This window comes from Podarcis gaigeae, assembly GCF_964106915.1.
Source record: "Podarcis gaigeae genome assembly, chromosome: 2".
NCBI lineage: Eukaryota > Metazoa > Chordata > Lepidosauria > Squamata > Lacertidae > Podarcis > Podarcis gaigeae.
Window position 1 is genome coordinate 23,603,707 of NC_139679.1, and position 19,964 is coordinate 23,623,670.

Consider the following 19,964-nt stretch of genomic DNA (forward strand, 5'->3'; position numbering starts at 1 on the left):
TGGGTAACCAAGGCCCATAAGCCTTGGTTGTGAGAGCGGGGGAAAAGTAAACAGAAGTCAGAGTGAGGTACAGTGGTATTTTCTAGTTACGAACGCTTCTGGTTAAAAACACTTCAGGTTACGAACTCCGCTAACCCGGAAGTAGCTGTTCCTGGTTGAGAACTTTGCCCCAGGATGCGAATGGAAATCGCGCACCGGAAGCCCCATTAACGACAGCGCGCCTCAGGATAAGAATGGTTTCAGATTAAGAATGGACCTCCAGAACGAATTAAGTTCATAACCAGAGGTACCACTGTACTGTGAAAGCACCAATTTCATCCAGCCAGCAAGTGCAATTTTAATAAATAGTATTTATACCCAGCCTGGCTTGGGTATAAATGGCCTGCCAGCCGCTTATAGGGAGGCTGATGTACCTATTTGCTTATATAGTCATACCTTGGATTCCAAACGCCTTGGTACTCAGATGATTTGGCTCCTGAATGCCGCAAACCTGGAAGTGAGCTTTGCAAACGTTTTGTGAACGTTCTTTGGAACCCGAACGTCCAATGGGCCTTCCGCGCCTTCTGATTGGCTGCAGGAGCTTCCCGCAGCCAATCAGAAGCCGCACTTTGGTTTCCAAACGTTTTGGAATTTGAACGGACTTCCAGAACGGATTCCAAGGTATGACTGTATATCCGAAGAATACTTTGGAAGTCTGAAAAACATAGTGGTAGCTCCCAGCCCTCTGCTGGTAAGGACTCATCAAGTCTCCAGAACTCAGTTTGTTAAGCAGCTTGCTGTAAAGGGACAAATGTGTTGCTTCAGAACACACACACACACACACACACACACACACACACACACACTCCTTTTGCTGAAGGATGACAAGGATGCAAGGGAGACTGTGGCCACAGTCGTATAGGCATTTGCCTGGGAGCAAGCCCCACTGAACTCCTGAATAGACATGTATAGGATTGTACTGTAAGTGCGGGCAATGAGTCGCTCCACAAAAATGGCTCGAGGGAAAGTAGTAATGACAGCAACTTTGTTTTTAGTGCCAGATCAAGACTCAGCGATTTGCTCAGGCCTTTGTAAGGTAACTTGTTTAATTTAGCGAGCACATACACTGGAAGACCGAAGTCTGCTTTGCTGTTTTTAGAGACTGCCTTTTTAATTACGCTTTTATCTTGTTCTTGTTCCCTCTGTGAATCGAAATGGATTTGTGTATTGTTTTAATTTGTTCGGTGTTATGGTTGTGCCCTGCCCTGGGTTGGTTGTGATGAAAGGCTAGGCTATAAATATATTTAAATAGAATAATGCATAAATAAGTTGGTGGAGAAGAGGTCTGAAGGGAAAAAGGAGACGGCTCAGCAAAGCCATAGAAATGAGAGTTAGGCAGTGATCATAACAGTGGAGAGAATTATCATAATAGTGGAGAGAATTCAGAGAGTGGGGAAACCTCTTTGGGAGTCCATCCTAGCCCATTTCAAGATGTTATATGATTCTGTGGAGCTAAAGGAAGTGGGACTGCACATGCTTGTCTTCCATAGGTTCATAATCTGTTCCGGAAAGAGTTCTGAAAAAGGTTGCTTTCATTTTCAGTACAGTGGTACCTTGGTTCTCAAACTTAATCCATTCCAGAAGTCCGTTCCAAAACCAAAGTGTTCCAAAACCAAGGCACGCTTTCCCATAGAAAGTAATGCAAAATGCATTAATCCGTTCCAGACTTTTTAAAAAAAAACCCTAAAACAGCCATTTAACATTACTTTTATTATCTAACGAGACCATTGATCCATAAATGAAAGCACAATCAATCAGTAGCTGAACTGGGTTCCACACAGTCACAAAAAAAGAGCCGCAAAAACAAGCAGAATAAATAGCAAAAACAGTCATACCTCAGTGTAACGCTCAAAACGAAAGTGTGGCACTCAAATCGGAAGCGCAACACTCAAAACAGAGCATGTTTGGCTTCCGAAAAGAGTTCGCAAACCAGAACACTTCCTGGTTTGCAGTGTTTGGGTTCCAAATTGTTTGAGTACCAAGTTGTTTGAGAACCAAGGTACCACTGTATATGGAAGCTGGATGTGCTCAGTGTGCATGCTGGCTATATCTCACACAGATATTTTGGTGTCTCACATCTCCCAGAAAGAAAGTGGTCACAGCTGCCTCTTACTGTTTTTCAGAAATCCTGTCTGGGGGTGTCTACATTGGGAGGAACCAGCAGTTGTGTCATGCGGATACTATCAATTGGGGAGACATTGTCCGGGATCCAAGCTACCCTACAGTGATCCAAAAGAACGCAGACAAGTGTGAGTATTGGCTAAAAGTAGGCTGTGTGCTTGCATTCGTATTCCCCTGTCTGGCCTGCCAATATTTTGTGTTTACACAGGAGTAATAGTAATAGTAATAGTAATTTATTATTTGTTCCCCAGCCACTCTGGGCGGCTTCCAACAAAGATTAAAAGTACATTAAAATGTCACACATTAAAAACTTCCCTGAACAGGGCTGCCTTCAGATGCCTTCTAAATGTCAGGTAGTTGTTTATCTCTTTGACATTTGATGGGAGGGTGTTCCACAGGGCGGGCGCCACTAACAAGAAGGCCCTCTGCCTGGTTCCCTGTAGCTTAGCTTCTCGCAGTGAGGGAACCGCCAGAAGGCCCTCGGCGCTGGACCTCAGTGTCTGGGCAGAACGATGGGGGGTGGAGATGCTCCTTCAGGTACACTGGGCCAAGGTCGTTTAGGACTTTAAAGGTCAACACCAACACTTTGAATTGTGCTCGGAAACGTACTGGAAGCCAATGTAGGTCTTCCAAGACCAGTGTTATATGGTCTTGGTGGCCGCCCCCAGTCACCAGTCTAGCTGCTGCATTCTGGATTAGTTGTAGTTTCCGGGTCACCTTCAAAGGTAGCCCCACGTAGAGCGCATTGCAGTAGTCCAAGCGGGAGATAACTAGAGCATGCACCACTCTGGCGAGACAGTCCACGGGCAGGTAGGGTCTCAACCTGCGTACCAGGTGGAGTTGGTAGACAGCTGCCCTGGATACAATGCAACCCCATGCAGCCATTTCCTCTCTTCTCTTTTCCCTGCTACATTTGTGCCCCGTTTTCTTTCTGCAATGCGAGAACCCAGGAAATCTTCCATCCAGGCCGTCACCAGACATAAACCTGCCTTGTTTCAACAAGGTGACTCCATCACATGCTTCCTAGTCAAAGTCCTCCACCACTGCATCTTTATTGCGCTCATTCTGTGTTGGGGCTTTTATACCAGTTGTCTTTTAAGTTTATTGTGTCTTTACTGTAATACGATTTTATTGTTATGTTTATAGCCTTTGTTTTGTGTGTGTGCAACCTAGAGAATTAATTCTTATGAGGTTCCTGAAAACATATATCAAATAAATCCAAACTGGCTCAGACCAGAACCAATCTAAAATGATCTTTAAATAGAGCACCTGTTTGCTTGCAGAAGGTCCCAGGGTCAAACTCTGGCATTTCCAGGTAGGGCTATGTGTATCCTTGGTATGAAAACATAGAGGGAGGAAAATACATATATTTATACTCCTTTGAAATAGCTGCTTTTGACCTCTAAATTGAAACTAGAGAATGTTAAGGGAAGCCTTATCTTTCTAGCTGTCTCACTATTTCATAATATACTGCATAACTGGAAATAATAAAATAAAAAACTAATATATACAAAAGAAAGAAAGAAACCATGGAGGACCACTGCCAGTCAATGTAGATAATTGGTATGACTCTGCATAAGACAGATTCCTCTCTGCCTGTGTCAAGCTGCTCTGCAAGCCCTTTCAGGTAAAGAGTGGGGTTAAAACACTTTGAATCAGGTTCCATGCATATTAAGCAAATCGCATGTGAGGCAGGCCTTTGGACATAATGTGATTCTTATAAGCTTATTGGCCCATCATACTCATTACCTCTTGTTTAGATGGCTGATGTTGCATTTTGTCTCCCTGGATAGGTTCTCCATGTCATGAGAGCTGCAATGGTCACTGCTGGGGTCCTGGTCCTAATAACTGTCAAACATGTAAGTATTACAGTGCCTGGGACCCAGTCTCCCCCCCAAACCAGGGACCTTCCAGATGTTTTTGGACTGCAGCTCCCACTATGCCCAGCCAGTATTGGAGGGCAGGTTGGAGGAGACTAACCCCTGACACCAGGTTTGGTCCTTGGGTGAGCAACCGGGACTCGATTCTTCTCATGGCTGCTTTAAATGTGGGTTCTGTCATCTTAAACTTGGCATGGTGATAGACAGACTCCAGATTTGGAAAGGAAAGCTATGGCAGCACTTGCTTTAAGCAATCTGCCTGCATATAATAGGTGATCCGTAACTTTTAACAACTGAACTACTACTGAAGAAGCCAGATGGCAGAAAATACTCATATGAGGGAGAACACGGTAAACAGATTTCATGATGATTTAACTCTGACAATAATGGTATACATTTAAAGCACCTGGATACCACTTTTACAGTCATGGCCTCCCCCAGAGAATCCTGGGAATGGTAGTATATTAAAAAGTCCCAAACGCTGCAACCTTTCTTCACAGGGCTTGCTCCGTCTGCTCGATTGTTTTGGTTGCCCTTTTCTGAACCTTTTCTCAATTCTACGATGTTCCTCAGCTGGGCAAAGTTGGTGCAAAAGCACTCAAAGAGCCCTCTTTAGGAAAAAATAAGTTGTGAATCCTAGTAAATCACAGAGTTGTAGTGTTGGAAGAGATGACAAAGATCACCTTGTCCAAACCCCTGCAATGCAGGAATCTTTCACACAACATGGGGCTCAAACCCACAACCCTGAGATTAAGACTTGTGCTCTACCAACTGAGCTATCCCTCAACGCCCAACCCTCCATTAATTGGGAAGGCAATATACTGACTTTTGGATCAGGGATTGCAGATGCATCATGCTATGGGAAATTTCTGTGTTGAGGGGTAGTAACTGTACCTTAAATACTGTATTTTTCGCTCTATAAGACGCACTTCCCCTCCTCAAAAGTAAGGGGAAATGTGTGTGTGTGTGTCTTATGGAGCGAATGCAGGCTGTGGAGCTTTCGCTGAAGCCAGGAGAGCAAGAGGGATCGGTGCTTCAGGGATAGCTGCCCAAAGCCTCCTGAGTGCAGCGGGAGCGCTCTTGCTGTGCTCCAGAGGCTTTGCGTTGCTTTCGCTGAAGCCAGGAGAGCAAGAGGGATCCATCCCTCTTCCTCTTCTGGCTTCTCTTCGCTGGAGAGGCGCTGCTCAGCTTTCCCTCTGCGCAGCGCTCCTTCAGCAAAGTGGGGGGAGAAATGGAGCCCCTTCCATTTCTCCTCCCGCTTTGCTGGAGAGGCGCTGAGCAGAGAGGGAGAGAATTCCCCCTCCCCTCTAAAACTAGGTGCATCTTATGCTTGGGTGTGTCTTACAGAGCGAAAAATCCGGCAATTTGTTTTCTATGTCCACCTCCCAGGGTCTTGGGAAGGTCAGGAGAAGATGGGAGGAGCCGACTGTTAGAGTGGAGGATGGGGCGATGGCATTGACTGCTTCTCACCCAACATTTTTCTCCTCCTGCCATAGTGACCAAGACCATCTGTGCCCCCCAGTGCAATGAGCGCTGCTTTGGCCCCAACCCCAATGAATGCTGCCATGACGAATGTGCAGGAGGCTGCACTGGCCCACTGAAGACAGAGTGTTTTGTACGTAAGCAGTCTCTGTGTCCGGCTCTCCTTGGGTGTGCTTTGTATGACTGGTCTGTGTTGAGGAAGGGAGACAATTGTGAGAATGGGAACAATTTGGTTTTGAGTGTACATATCTGCCCCTTTTTCCTTTTGTCCCCACAACCTGCCTGCCAACACAGCCCTCCAATCTTTTGAGCTCAGCTCCTGATCTTTAGCTTTTGCCAGAGCCTTTGTTTCCTGGGCTGCCTTGGCTTCTTTCCATGTTCAGCTACAATGATAATCTTCTTTGCAATCACAGTTTTTAATAGAATATTGGGGGAAATGTGGGTTATCCTTTCTCACCAAGCTCCCTATGGTGTCTCCATGGCATTAGTGCCAAGTTTTTTTGTGTGTTTTCAGGACTGGGGGAAGAATCTAGTATGAAGTGGGTGGAAATCAGCGTTGCACTAATACAACTGATCCACCAGTGCAAGCATTTCTGCTTCTCTCCCCCTCCTCTCCCTGCATGCTGTTTTGGGGAGAGGCATGGAAGAGGCATGGCGGAGCAGAGTGGGAAGCCCATTGCACTAGCGAGAGTCCAAGTGCTGGCTTTCACTAGTGCACTGGTTTAGTTGAATCTGGCTCAATGTTTCAGCTTTCGGCCTTGAATGATGGGGATTGGGTGGGCATGATCTTACTCAGCTTTTTGTCACATGCTTTTTCAAACCCAGGCCTGCCGGCAGGTCAATGACAATGGGGCCTGTGAAACACGCTGCCCTCTTCCATTGATCTACAACAAGCTCACCTTCCAACTGGAGCCAAACCCGGATGCCAAATACCAGTATGGTGGCGTATGCGTCAAAAACTGCCCCCGTAAGTCCTAGGTTGTGGCTATAGGGGAGAAGGGGGTGGTTGTCTTCTCTCTGTGTGTGTGTGATGGGTGTTCCTTTAGATTGGAATACCACTTCCTTCGGGGCCAGTTCAGGCATTATTCCACCCCCCCCCCACCTGCAACCCATCTGGGAAAATTGCCACAGATGTGGCAGAACTCCATTGAGGGGTCATGATGTACAAAGGCCTCTTAAACTTTTATGCTGGCCCATGCATTGTTTTCTTGTGAACCACTTTGAGCACAGATGTACTGGTGGAAAATGCAGCATAGATATAAATTGACAGTGTCAATGACGAAGTCTAAATAAAATAATGTCTAATAAGACGTTTAATATCACTATAACCAAACACTAACAATTTGAGTATTTTATTTTAATTTTAACCTGATTGTTCCCAGATCAAGAATGAGAGAAGTCACAGTAGTTGAAATCACTGCTTTTCCCCCCCAAGTTTGAAAGCCTTTGGGGGTCGTCCCCCCTGTTTGTATTATGTATTATATGTTTTTTATCTTGTATTTTTATGCTGTGAAAACTACAAGAGCGGCAAACAAATTTAGTAAATATTAGTAATAGTAATAATAATAAAAATAAATAATAATAATAATAATAATAATAATAATAATAATAATAATAATCCACTGCTAATCCTTTTCTCATATTAAAATGGAAGGAGAGTGGATTCTTCAGTGAAAAGCTAGGAGCCCCAACACCCCATCTCTCTCCTCACAGTTACCTTATGAGGTCCTGTTTTAGCCCCAAGCATCCCTAAGGGGTTTCCAGTGTCTAGTTGCTCACATTTCCTTAATCTTTCCTCTGTTCTCTCTCGCCTCCTTCCCATTATTCTGCAGATAATTTTGTGGTGGATCAGAGCTTGTGCATTCGGACCTGCCCTAATCACAAAATGGAAGTGGAAAAAGGCGGCCGCAAGATCTGTGAGCCTTGCGTGGGGCTCTGCCCAAAAGGTAACACGAAGCCATAGCTTCTTCTGGCTACTGGAACAGGAAACTAAATAGGAAGGCATAACTGAGGCTCCCAGATCTTCTTCTCTGCGGAGCATATCAAAAAATTCCTTCCAGTAGCACCTTAAAGACCAACTAAGTTAGTTCTAGGTATGAGCTTTCGTGTGCATGCACACGAAAGCTCATACCTAGAACTAACTTAGTTGGTCTTTAAGGTGCTACTGGAAGGAATTTTTTGTTTTGACTATGGCAGACCAACACGGCTACCTATCTGTGTCTGCGGAGCATATCCACCTTTCAAGTGTGAAGGTTGTGCACATGTCATGTGAGCTGCATATTTCTTCAAAGAACTTGGACAACCTGCCTGGGAAAGCCTTGGACTTTCTCTTCTGGACTTCCTTAAGAAACAAAGGTGTCATTCTATACTCGTGCGGCATTTGCCCTTAATGGGTGTGTGCAGTTAGTCCTTGGGGTACCTTGATTAAAAAAGTAAAGTGATAATTGAGCTTGATTTGTATTTGTTTTCCATTTCTGACTTTTATTAATTCCACCTCTGAAGATTTAAAGACCTCCACTCCATATGCTGCCTGTTGAAGAGACTCTGTGAATAGATACATGACTTGTTCTTAGGATTTTCTTTTACATATTCTGTCTATGTACAGAAGAGGCTTTATACCCTCTTCCTGTAGCTTATTCCACAGGAAATATAATATGATATTTATATTTGTTCAGTTGTACTTTATTGATTTCTCCCCCCCTTTCTTTTTCCTGCTGTACAACCTCTTTGAAAAGTTTTTTAAAAAATACATATATAAACTTGGGACTGATCCGAATTACCAAGTCATTTTTGCCTATTCCATTAGCTCTGGAGGCATGTTAGGGAGCTGTGTGGAGAGACGTTAAGCTGGTAGCTTTCACCTCTTTGAAACATTCAACCCTGACCCCCTGCCTTGTTTCCAGCATGTGAAGGGACTGGAATTGGAAGCAAGTATCAGACAGTGGATTCCAGCAATATTGACAGCTTTATCAACTGCACAAAAATCTTGGGCAACCTGGACTTCCTTATCACTGGTCTTGTAGGGTAAGTATGCACGGATTGTTCTCTACACTAAGATATAACTTCTTGTGAGTTGGGACACTAGGTAAGAGCAGTGCAGCAGTAGCACTACTCAATCTACCAAACTGATTGGTGCTTGTTCAGCATATATAATGGATTGGTTACTATCCCATTCTTGGATTTTATTTAATAAATATTGTGAGTATAATTTGGAGGCCATATCTAAGGGGCTAGTAGGTCTATAGTTGTGGTAATAATAATTTTATTATTTATACCCCGCACATCTGGCTCGGTTTCCCCACAGCCACTCTGGGTGTCTTACAACATATCTAAAAGCATCAGTCCTTTAAAACTTCCCTAAACAGGGCTGTCTTCAGATGTCTTCTGAAAGTCAGATAGTTGTTTATTTCCTTGAAATCTGAAGGCAGGGCATTCCACAAGAAGAGTGCCACTACCAAGAAGGCCCTCTGTCTGGTTCCCTGTAACCTTGCTTCTTGCAGTGAGGGAACCAGCAGTAGACACCCCCCCAGGAGAGGACCTCAGTATCTGGGCCAGGCATAGGCAAACTCGGTGATCCCTGACCACTGATCCTGTTAGCTATGGATGATGGGAGTTGTAGTCCCAAAACATCTGGAGGGCTGAGTTTGCCTGTGCCTGGTCTGGGCTGAGCGATGGGGGTGGAGACGCTCCTTCAGAGATACTGGGCCGAGGCTGTTTAGGGCTTTAAAGATCAGCACCAACACTTTGAATTGTGCTTGGAAACGTACTGGGAGCCATTGTAGATCCTTTAGGACTGGTGCTATATGGTCCCGGTGGCCACTCCCAATCACCAGACTAGTTGTAGACATCACATCTCTTTTATTGCAGAGGTGATAAATACCTTTGGCAGGTACTGACTGGGGCACCTTTTCCTTTAATGGGCTAACTGACAACCAGGATGAGGAATGAGCCCTTGATTAGCTGGGGGTTCTTTTTGTGGCTTGTGGCCTCAGCACAGTCACAATGTTCTCACAGCCATGTAAATAACATGCAGGGATTACCATCCTCTGGTAAGTCATCATGCATAGCAGCTCTTGAAGAAAAAGGCTGGTTCCACTTTGAGGTTGTCCACTAGTTCTGACTGTTCCTGCTCTTGTTCTGCAGAGACCGCTGGCACAACATAGCTCCCCTGGACCCAGAAAAACTCAACATCTTCCAGACTGTGCGAGAGATCACAGGTGAACGGGGTGCAGGGAACTCTCTGTGTCATGAGCAATGTGGGTTGTAAAAAAGGACTCTGTCCCTTTCGATCACTGTGGGTGAGTGGCTCCCGTGTCTGAGAAACTGGTCAAATTGCCTGCCCTGGATGGGGTTGCAATCCCCACAAAAGTGGAGTATTTGCAGGTGCATCTGGGTCCAGCTTTGCCACTGAAAGCCCAGGTAGGCTGTGGTTTAAAGCACCCCTTTACCAGCTTAACCTTCTACAACAGCTATGACCATTCCTGGACCAGAAAAACTTGCCCACAGTAGTTCACGCACTTGTTATTTCATATTCAGATGACCACAGTGTGCTTTACATTGGGCTTTTCTTGTGCTTGATCTGGAAGCACATGACACCTATGCTTAGAGACCTGCACCAGTTGCCAATTTGCTACCGGGCCAAGTTCAAAGTTTTACTATTAGTATGTACAGTCTCGGAAAATCTGGGACCAGTTTATCTGTGCAATTGCCCAGGCCCACTCGACCACTTTGGTCTGCGGAGCTGGCACTGTTACAAGGTGCCATATTATACTTGTCCCACATTTTAAAGAAATTGATCTTTTAAAGCTCATCCACAGTTGCTTTTTGCCCTGTGCTTTCTAGGCACAGGTTCCACACTTTAAAGCACCATGTCCTAGTGCTCCCCCCCCCATCCAGAAAAACCTGTTCTTTATCCCTGAATTGGAACAAATGGCGTGTCAAGGAAGTGGCTAAAACCACCTCTCAGGCTCGTCCCAGATAGGGAATTAAATAAGAAGCACAACCACTTTTCAAGCAAGACAGTACCATTTTACAGTGGTACCTCTGGTTATGAACTTAATTCATTCCGGAGGTCCGTTCTTAACCTGAAACTGTTCTTAACCTGAGGTACCACTTTAGCTAATGGGGCCTCCCGCTGCTGCCCCAGTGCGGCCACGCGATTTCTGTTCTCATCCTGAAGCAAAGTTCTTAACCCGAAGTACTATTTCTGGGTTAGTGGAGTCTGTAACCTGAAGCATCTGTAACCTGAAGGATCTGTAACCCGAGGTACCACTGTATTAACTTTACCGCAGTAAAGGATAGTCCCATAAGTGACCTTGTACCCTTTATCCTAGGTTACCTGAACATCCAGTCGTGGCCCAAACACATGCACAACTTCAGCGTCTTCTCCAACTTGGAAATCATTGGTGGACGCAGCTTGTATAAGTAAGAATTGCTCTCTTGGTCAACCCTCCTTCACCTTGCTTGCAAGTCGCAGAAGGAGTCTTAGGGCTTCATTGTTCTGGTGATGCCTAAGGCTACCTGTGGAACAGCTGCTGTTTTAATGCCATTCTGAAAAGTCAAAGCATTAAGAGCAGATGAATCTGGAAACTAGTCACCTCCCCACCTAAATCCATGCTTCTGTATATGTTGTGCAGGGCTTGGTAGACAGCAGGGCCAGATTTGGACCTCAGTCTGCCAGTTGCTCATGCTTGTTGTACAAGCAGACAGGGTTGCAAACCATAAGGTAAAGGTAAAGGTACCCCTGCCCGTACGGGCCAGTCTTGCCAGGCTCTGGGGTTGTGCGCCCATCTCACTCAAGAGGCCAGGGGCCAGCGCTGTCCGAAGACACTTCCGGGTCACGTGGCCAGCGTGACATCGCTGCTCTGGCGAGCCAGAGCTGCACACGGAAACGCCGTTTACCTTCCCGCTAGAAAGCGGTCCCTATTTATCTACTTGCACCCGAAGGTGCTTTCGAACTGCTAGGTTGGCAGGCTGTTGGCAGGCAGATACTAGCTGTTCCTTCCCAGCCACAAAACATAGTCCCCATTCCTCCTCTTCCTGAGGCTGACACTTTGGTTTGTGCTTTTCCTAGCCGTGGCTTTTCGCTGCTGATCATGAAGAACATGAATGTGACCTCTTTGGACTTCCGCTCGCTTAGGGAGATCAGTGCCGGCAAGGTCTACATCGCCGAGAACCGGCAGCTTTGCTATTACAACACGGTTAACTGGGAACGTCTCTCCCGCCGGCGTTCGGACCTTGACATCAAGAGCAACAAACCTGCCAGGAAATGCAGTGAGTGGGCAAGCTGTAGATAAGGGAGCCTGGAATTAGGCGACTTGGTGCTTCTTGCACTAGGCCGCATTGCCACCAACAAAACCAAACAACTCCTTCAAAGGAGTTTCAACATTCTCTTATCCTTGCAGAGGGCTCAGTCACTCTTACTGTGTAGTAGATGCCACTGAACTCTGGTAGGGTGCAAACAGCACTTATGATTGGAATGTGGAAAATATGAAAACAACAAGAAGTGGGCAGAAATATAACTATGTCAGAGGAGTTCTTCAGAGGTCCAGAATATGGGAAGTCTGTATGAAATTTAATAATTAATAATTCGGATTGTAATTTGGTTTGTTTTATTTTATTTTTAATTTTTTGAATTGGATTATGATTTGATTTGTTATAAATTGGATGTTCTTAATGGAAAATTAATAAAATTATTTACAAACAAACAAACAAACAAACAAACAGTACTTATGGAGAGGAATTCAAGGCAGCTGTGTGGCAAGTGTTCCTTCAGCACAAGCATTTCGCCAGGTGAAACAATTCCCCTCTCCTTCCCTGCATAGTGTGCTGGGGGTTCTATCAACCACCCCCCTCCCTTCCAGCCGATTTCAGGACATGGGGGGGGGGGAACCCCATGCACTACTGGAAGTCCTTGTGTGGGTTTCCGCTAGCGGGATTCAAATTAGTTGAATCCCACCCATATGTTCCAGTGGCAAAACAATTGTGCAGTCTCCATTGTGCTCTGTTTCCTTGGCTTATGCTACCTGCCCATCTGAGCAACTCAGCGCATAGGAGTTAGTGACTTGCCCACTGCAACATCAGAGCAGATGCTTGCTGCTGGATACCACTTGGACTGTGAACATGCTAGTTCATGGGTAGGCAAACTAAGGCCCGGGGGCTGGATCCGGCCCAATTGCCTTCTAAATCCGGCCCGCAGATGGTCCGGGAATCAGCATGTTTTTACATGAGTAGAATGTGTCCTTTTATTTAAAACACATCTCTGGGTTATTTGTGGGGCCTGCCTCGTGTTTTTACATGAGTAGAATGTGGGCTTTTATGTAAAATGAATCTGGGTTATTTGTGGGGCATAGGAATTTGTTCACCCCCCCCAAAAAAATAGTTTGGCCCCCCACAAGGTCTGAGGAACAGTGGACCGGCCCCCTGCTAAAAACGTTTGCTGACCCCTGTGCTAGTTAGTCTTTTTTTTTAGTCTTAACTGGAATAAAGTTGTTTCTGTGGACATACATCTAGAGAATCGTACCCCTGCTATAGCCAAATGATGTTGGGTTTAAAATAGTAAATCTATGACTTCCCCCCTTTTGTTGGTTTGTCCACAGATGGGTCAGGGAGGTGGGAAAGGGACTTGAAGCATTTTCCTTCCAAGTAGCACATGCCCCTCCCCACAACTTAAAATGGGGCCCTGGTCCCAGATGTGATCCAGGCACTTTGTTTCTCTCCCAGCCCAAGAGGGGAAGGTCTGTCATCCTCTTTGCTCCACTGATGGCTGTTGGGGTCCTGACCCAGATCAGTGTGTCTCCTGCCTTAACTACAGCCGTGACGGAACCTGTGTTGACTCCTGCAGCTTCTACGAGGGGTAAGAAATAGCCAGCCATGGACACTTGCTTCCCTTTTTGCCTTCTCGTTCCACCCTGGCCCCAAGTGTGTAACTCCTCTCCTCTCCTGTTCTGCTCTGCGTAGGGATGTTCGAGAATTTGCACAAGATGGGGCGTGCTTCCCATGTCACCCGCAGTGCCAGAAGATTGAAGGAGGCCTAACCTGCAATGGATCGGTATGGCAATGTCACACAGCTTCTCTGGAGTGATGGGGAAGGGTTGGTGGGGTGGCAAAGATCTGTGTGCCTTTTATATCCAACCTTTGCAGATGATGATAATGATGATGATGATGATGATGATACTACTACTACTACTACTACTATTACTACTACTACTAATTTATTTATTTATACCCCGTCCATCTGGCTGGGTTTCTCCAGCCACTCTGGGCGGCTTCCAACAAAATATTAAAATACAATAGTCTATAAAACATTAAAAGCTTCCCTAAACAGGGCTGCCTTCAGATGTCTTCTAAAAGTCTGGTAGTTGTTTTTTCTCTTTGACATCTGGTGGGAGGGCGTTCCACAGGGCAGGTGCCACTACCGAGAAGGCCCTCTGCCTGGTTCCCTGTAACTTGGCTTCTCGTAGCAAGGGAACCACCAGAAGGCTCTCGGCACTGCACCTCGGTGTCCGGGCGGAACGATGTGGGTGGAGACGCTCCTTCAGGTACAGTGGGTCAAGGGCGCTTAGGGCTTTAAAGGAGAGCTTCAACATTTTGCATTGTGCTCGGAAACGTACTGGGAGCCAGTGTAGGTCTTTCAAGACTGGTGTTATGTGGTCTTGTTATGTTTGATGCAGCTTGGAACACATAAAATAATGTGAAAGAGTTGCAATTAAGCTATATGCTTTTCCTAAACAGATTCCACCTTTCCTGAAAGCCAGGAAACTAGAGCTCAAATGAACCACTTCTGGGAGGTTTTTTCATAGCTGTGGGGACACAGCAACAAAGGCCCTGCTCCTCTCTTAGTGATAATACTTGGAGCAGTGCCTGTGTTCCAATATCTTATCAGGTACTAGGTCTTCTATGGAAAGTAATGGCCTTTGAGGTATAGGTTTCAGGCTGTGGGATCAGGTCCTACTCTGGTACATCTTGCCTGCCTCCTTGTTACGTTGCTTTCTTTTTAAGCACTGGGCCAGCTGTACAAGTGTTGCAAGCAATTGCTTTGGGGGGGGGTAATGACATACTTTTAGGATCGCGCTTACTCTATAGTATAAAGGGCCGAGGAAAGTAGATGCTGAGAGGCATGCCCACACCCATTGTTTCATTTTATATATATTTATAAACTTATTTCCCAAAGCTCAAAACAAGTGAGTGGATCGTAACAAAAACATACAGCATTGTGAAACAGTAAAACACAAAACCACACAAGAAATTACAAAGAAGTATCTGCAGAACAAAACAAATTGAGGCAAATTCCTGCTGGAAAAGAGACGTTTTGCAGAGGCTTCCAAAATCCAACAAAGATGCAGATTGTTATTCCTCATCAGGAAGACGATTCCAAAATCACAAAGTCCCTGCTTCTGGCTGCCGCCACCTTTATTTAATGAATGGAGCAGCTTTCAGGGCCAGATGACCCAGATCTCAACCAGATTAAATGCAGGGAAGGGTACCCAGGTTTCCCTGTCACTTTGCAAGGCAATATTAGGGCTTACATTTCAGGCCACAGGCTGCAGATTCTTGGGTGGCCGAACACCTTGGGATATTCCTAGTTTTCCTCCTGCTAGTTACGGAAAGTTCAGACCATGCAGACGTCTGTGGAGGGAATGCTAGAGATTACTTTTACTGAAAGCTTTATTTACAGTTTCAGGAAGAATAGGGAATGACGCAGGCACTGCTGAGTCCAAGGTCACATTCAGTATGTTCTCCTCAGATGCCAGGGGTTGAACCCGGGTTCTTCTGCATTCAAAGCAGTTGATCTATCACTGAGCTGTCTCCTCAACTCACCTCCTCTTGCTCCTCAGGGTGCTGATGCCTGTATGCATTGTGCTAACTACCAGGATGGGCCGCACTGTGTAGAAAACTGCCCTGCAGGCATCGTAGGGGTAAAGGGGCTCATCTTCAAGTTCCCCTATGCCAACAATGAGTGCCGGTCGTGCCATGAGAACTGCACGCAGGGGTAAGTGAGAAATCGGGAGTTTCAGCAATAATACCTAATTTATTTCCATAGTATGTTGCATGCAGATAGCATCATCATAATGTGCAGCCGAGTGACTTGTGTTTTGAAAAGAAGTAAATGATCAGGGAGGGAAAAGATAAGTGAAGAAGAACCAACAGCACCTGTTGTGTAAAAGCACATGTGAACTATTCAAAACAACAACATTGCAGTCAAATGAAATCGTGGGCGGGATTTGAGATAAAAGCAGCGGAAGAAAAATGACAAAATAATTGTAGAGAAATGTTCTGCAATAGATAAAGATATAATGCAGTGGAAAAGGTTTGAGTAAAAACACTGTAGGATGCCGCCTTATGAGACGGTGTATTTGATTTGAAGGTAATTGTGAAAACGTTTGAAAAAATTAATAATATATATATATATATATGTATGTATGAGAATTGTTAGTGAATGTGTTGCATCAATATGACACTATAAAATCATTGCACACATTTGAACCCTCACCAGCTACAGTTGAAATGCTATTGCAGCTAAGAGAGCAAAATGAACACTTTTAAATTATGCCTGTCAGCCTAAATCATAGTTAGTCGTCAACTGGGGGTGAGTGGCGTGTTATATGGTTTTCTGTCTATTGCAGACGGAAACTGGGGTTTGTGGTTTTTACTTTCCTGCTAGAGGCTGTTTCCCTAGATTCCTGGATTCTCTGTCTCCCAGGATAATTATTGGATTTCATTTCTTATAGGTGTGATGGACCACAGCTTGAAGATTGCTTCATGGAGGAACTGCCTGTTCACAGGTACCTATCAGCACCCCTTCACCTAGTGAGGGTGCGGAGATAGCTTTATAAATTGCACGCACACACACCCCAGTGTGCTTACTCTTACAGATTACAAATACCAAGAGGAGATCTTATCTCCATGAAGCTCAATGGCAGAGCAGCATATTTGTATTCAAGTTCCTAGGTTCCATCCCTTACCTACCTTAAAAGGTAGCCGTGAGGATGGTTGAAATAATGTTCATGGAGCACTTTGAACACTTAAAAGCTGTTATATAAAAACTAAACAATATTGCTATTGTTGTGTTAACATGGACTAAAGCCACTGGAGACCAGATAAAGTCTTTCTCCTAAGGGTTTGCCCCCGGCACCTGGTAGTTAACCTCAACAGCTTCTGTGTACTGCTTAATAGCCATTAGCCCATAGCATAGCTTCTAATGTCTAGTTAAGATATTCCTGCTTGAAGCTATCAAATTGCAGGATTTTTCAAATGGTTTGGCCTTTCCCCCCCCAAATTATGTCAAAGGCTTTTAATCAAATTATGTCCCTCCTTGCCCCCACCCCCGTCCTTTTCTGCCTCCTTTCTCAGCCGGGGGGGGGGGGGGACACCTGTTTTTTAAGTTGCTTTTCGAAACTGAAACATGAATCCTTTCCCAAATTCACCCTGTTTCAGACGCCGGTGCTTTAAGGAGCTGCCGTCTTAGGCCTGCCAAAACTTCAGCAGGCCAAGGCAGGGAAACTGGCCAAGATCGCAGCCTTTCTCTCTCGCTGCCATTTGTTGCCACCTTTTTATGGTCCTTCCACTGAGGAGGCAGGCTCTAGTGTCAACAAAGGGGTCTCAGACACTCAGGCTTGTCAGAAAGAGCATAAAAAGAACTCGCAGTCTATTGATTGTAGAGAGAGAACTAAAAAATATATATAATTATCTGCCTCACCCAATGGATGCTTGAAAGGGCTATTCCCCTCAACCGTACTCCCACCTTTCTTTTCCCTTCACAATCACACCCCTGCTCTCTCCCACCAATGCCAGTTTGCCTGGAGGCCTTTGTGGGCGGCATGAAAGGAGGGCAGGGCCGCAGCAGGCCTCTGCCTGTCGCTGGAGGGAGTGGATCCTTGCGCTTTGATCTCCTTCCTGCACTCTTTCCCTCCCTTACGAGGCGGAGGAAGCTCCCACCACCACATGAAAGTTCCTTTTGCTGCCCCTCTTCCAATGCCCTCTGTGCGAATTGTCCTGTGAATATGGGACATGACGAGGAAAAAGCATTTGAGGGCCGCATCGCAACACGACGGGAAAACAAGCCCCTATGATATGGAGCTTTGTTTGGCCAAGGAAAGGACTTGCCTTCCATAGCATTGTAGCTTTAGTGTGCTTGCATGTTCCTTGGGTTTTGTTTGCATTTTGCAACTTGTATTGAGCCTCTGGGACGTGGGGTGGGGTGTAGGGAATGATGAAGATTGGCACGGGGCCAGCTCTGGGATGAAAGTACTGCCAGTTGCAAAAGTCCTGCAGAAGGACAGACAGAACCATTGCCAATTCCTTCAACGTTGGGGATGTTTAGGACACCGAGAAACACTGAAAAGAATTTACCTCTGGTGGCTGCACCTCTGCTTCATGCGCCAAACACATGGTTCTTGTTGTACTGATGCATCTTGCTGTCACCAGGACTTGCTGTCACCCATCTTTAGTAGGCACTGCATGAAAAATGATTATGAGTATTATTATTCTGCGCCCATGCAACCAGATTTTGTATCAAGGGGAAAAATTTGGATACTTCTGTGACTTAAAACAACAATGCTTAGTATACATCTCTGTGCGTTTCACATTTATTATTCTCAATGACCCTTGAAAGGAGGATCAGATTTATCCCCCTCCCAACCAAGCTAAGCCCATTTCCCATTATTTGCCCATTTATTCTGCCTCTTCTAATCATTGGAGGAGCAAGGAATATATATATTCTGGCCCTCATTTATGAGGAAGCGCGGGTGGTGCTGTGGGTTAAACCACAGAGCCTAGGACTTGCCGATCAGAAGGTCAGCAGTTCGAATCCCCGCAACGAAGTGAGCTCCTGTTGCTCAGTCCCTGCTCCTCCCAACCCAGCAGTTCGAAAGCACGTCAAAGTGCAAGTAGATAAATAGGTACCGCTCTGGCGGGAAGGTAAACAGCATTTCCATGCGCTGCTCTGGTTCGCCAGAAGCGGCTTAGTCATGCCGGCCACATGACCCAGAAGCTGTATGCCGGCTCCCTTGGCCAATAAAGCGAAATGAGCGCCACAACCCCAGAGTCGGCCACGACTGGACCTTAATGGTCAGGGGTCATTTTACATACACACACACACACACACACACACACCGTATTTTTTGCTCTATAAGACTCACTTTTTCCCTCCTAAAAAGTAAGGGGAAATGTGTGTGGCATCTTATGTAGTGAATGCAGGCTGCGCAGCTATCCCAGAAGCCAGAACAGCAAGGGGGATTGCTGCTTTCACTGCGCAGCAATCCCTCTTGCTGTTCTGGCTTCTGAGATTCAGATTTTTTTTCTTGTTTTTCTCCTCCAAAAACTAGGTGCGTCTTGTGGTCTGGTGCGTCTTATAGAGCGAAAACTACAGTATATATATATATATATATATGCAGGTTTTGGTGTCCTCGGGTGTCTTCCCGTGTAAAAGTTGGGGTGTCTAGGCGACGTTTCGACGAGGTCTCACTCGTCATCTTCAGGCTGGTGCTTTCGGCTTCTTGTTACTGGAACAGAGCGGGATCTCAATGTTTGAGTTCCTATAAATACTGTAGAGGGGGTGTGGTATTTATAGGAACTCAAACATTGAGATCCCGCTCTGTTCCAGTAACAAGAAGCCGAAAGCACCAGCCTGAAGATGACGAGTGAGACCTCGTCGAAACGTCGCCTAGACACCCCAACTTTTACACGGGAAGACACCCGAGGACACCAAAACCTGCATTCCTGTACCCGTGAAAATCTACGAAAGCAAATATATATATATATATATATATATATATATATATATATATATATATGGGATTCTCAGATGGATGAACTTCATGCTTGCTACTAATTCTTGTGCTTTCGCCATGCTCGTACAGAACTGTGACATGTGCACAGACTTCACTAATAGTAACACATGGCATCTGCATTCCAGGGTAGCTCCGACAGTGATTGCTTTGACGGTTGTGGGCTGCCTCTTTGCCATGTGTTCCTGCATCTTACTCACCTTTCTGTATTGCCGTGGCAAGAAGATTCAGAAGAAGCGAGCCATGCGCAGATACCTGGAGAGAGGAGAGGTGAGACTGTAAACCTGTGTCACCCCACACTCACCTCGGGACATTTGGGTTTTGGGGGTCATTGGTCTGACCCAGCTTTGAACATATGGCAGTATGTGGGTGAGCTGTTATCCAGGAGTCTGATTGTGGGCTCTTTCCATTTAGGGACACTGGGCATGAAGGAGAAATAGGGGCAATGAAATAACACTTTATTTGTAGCTTAGCATCTTCTGGAATTAAGAGTGCCTGTTCAATGGGTCTTTTATAGAATTAGAAAATCCTCTTCATTGCTTCTGTGAACTCCAGTAGAAAGTAAGGGTTAGCTTAAGTGTTTGAAAGGATTTCACAGATGGGTTTGTTTGGCACCACAGTTGTATCTAGCAGCTGTGCTAGACCTAGCTGCAGA

The 19,964-nt window shown here is 45.5% G+C and overlaps 1 protein-coding gene across 1 annotated transcript in view; it reads left to right on the forward strand.

Annotated features, from left to right (window-relative positions):
- The window catches only part of ERBB3 (erb-b2 receptor tyrosine kinase 3), a 91,599-nt gene that overhangs the window by 53,505 nt on the left and 18,130 nt on the right, over positions 1–19,964 (forward strand). Inside the window, exons 4-17 of the mRNA XM_083727386.1 lie at positions 2,163–2,288; positions 3,954–4,019; positions 5,537–5,655; positions 6,348–6,489; positions 7,355–7,468; positions 8,426–8,546; positions 9,666–9,739; positions 10,856–10,946; positions 11,596–11,795; positions 13,245–13,377; positions 13,482–13,572; positions 15,359–15,513; positions 16,253–16,306; positions 19,438–19,579. Coding sequence (XP_083583512.1) covers positions 2,163–2,288; positions 3,954–4,019; positions 5,537–5,655; positions 6,348–6,489; positions 7,355–7,468; positions 8,426–8,546; positions 9,666–9,739; positions 10,856–10,946; positions 11,596–11,795; positions 13,245–13,377; positions 13,482–13,572; positions 15,359–15,513; positions 16,253–16,306; positions 19,438–19,579 — 1,628 coding nt within the window. The remainder of the gene's footprint in view (positions 1–2,162; positions 2,289–3,953; positions 4,020–5,536; positions 5,656–6,347; positions 6,490–7,354; positions 7,469–8,425; positions 8,547–9,665; positions 9,740–10,855; positions 10,947–11,595; positions 11,796–13,244; positions 13,378–13,481; positions 13,573–15,358; positions 15,514–16,252; positions 16,307–19,437; positions 19,580–19,964) is intronic.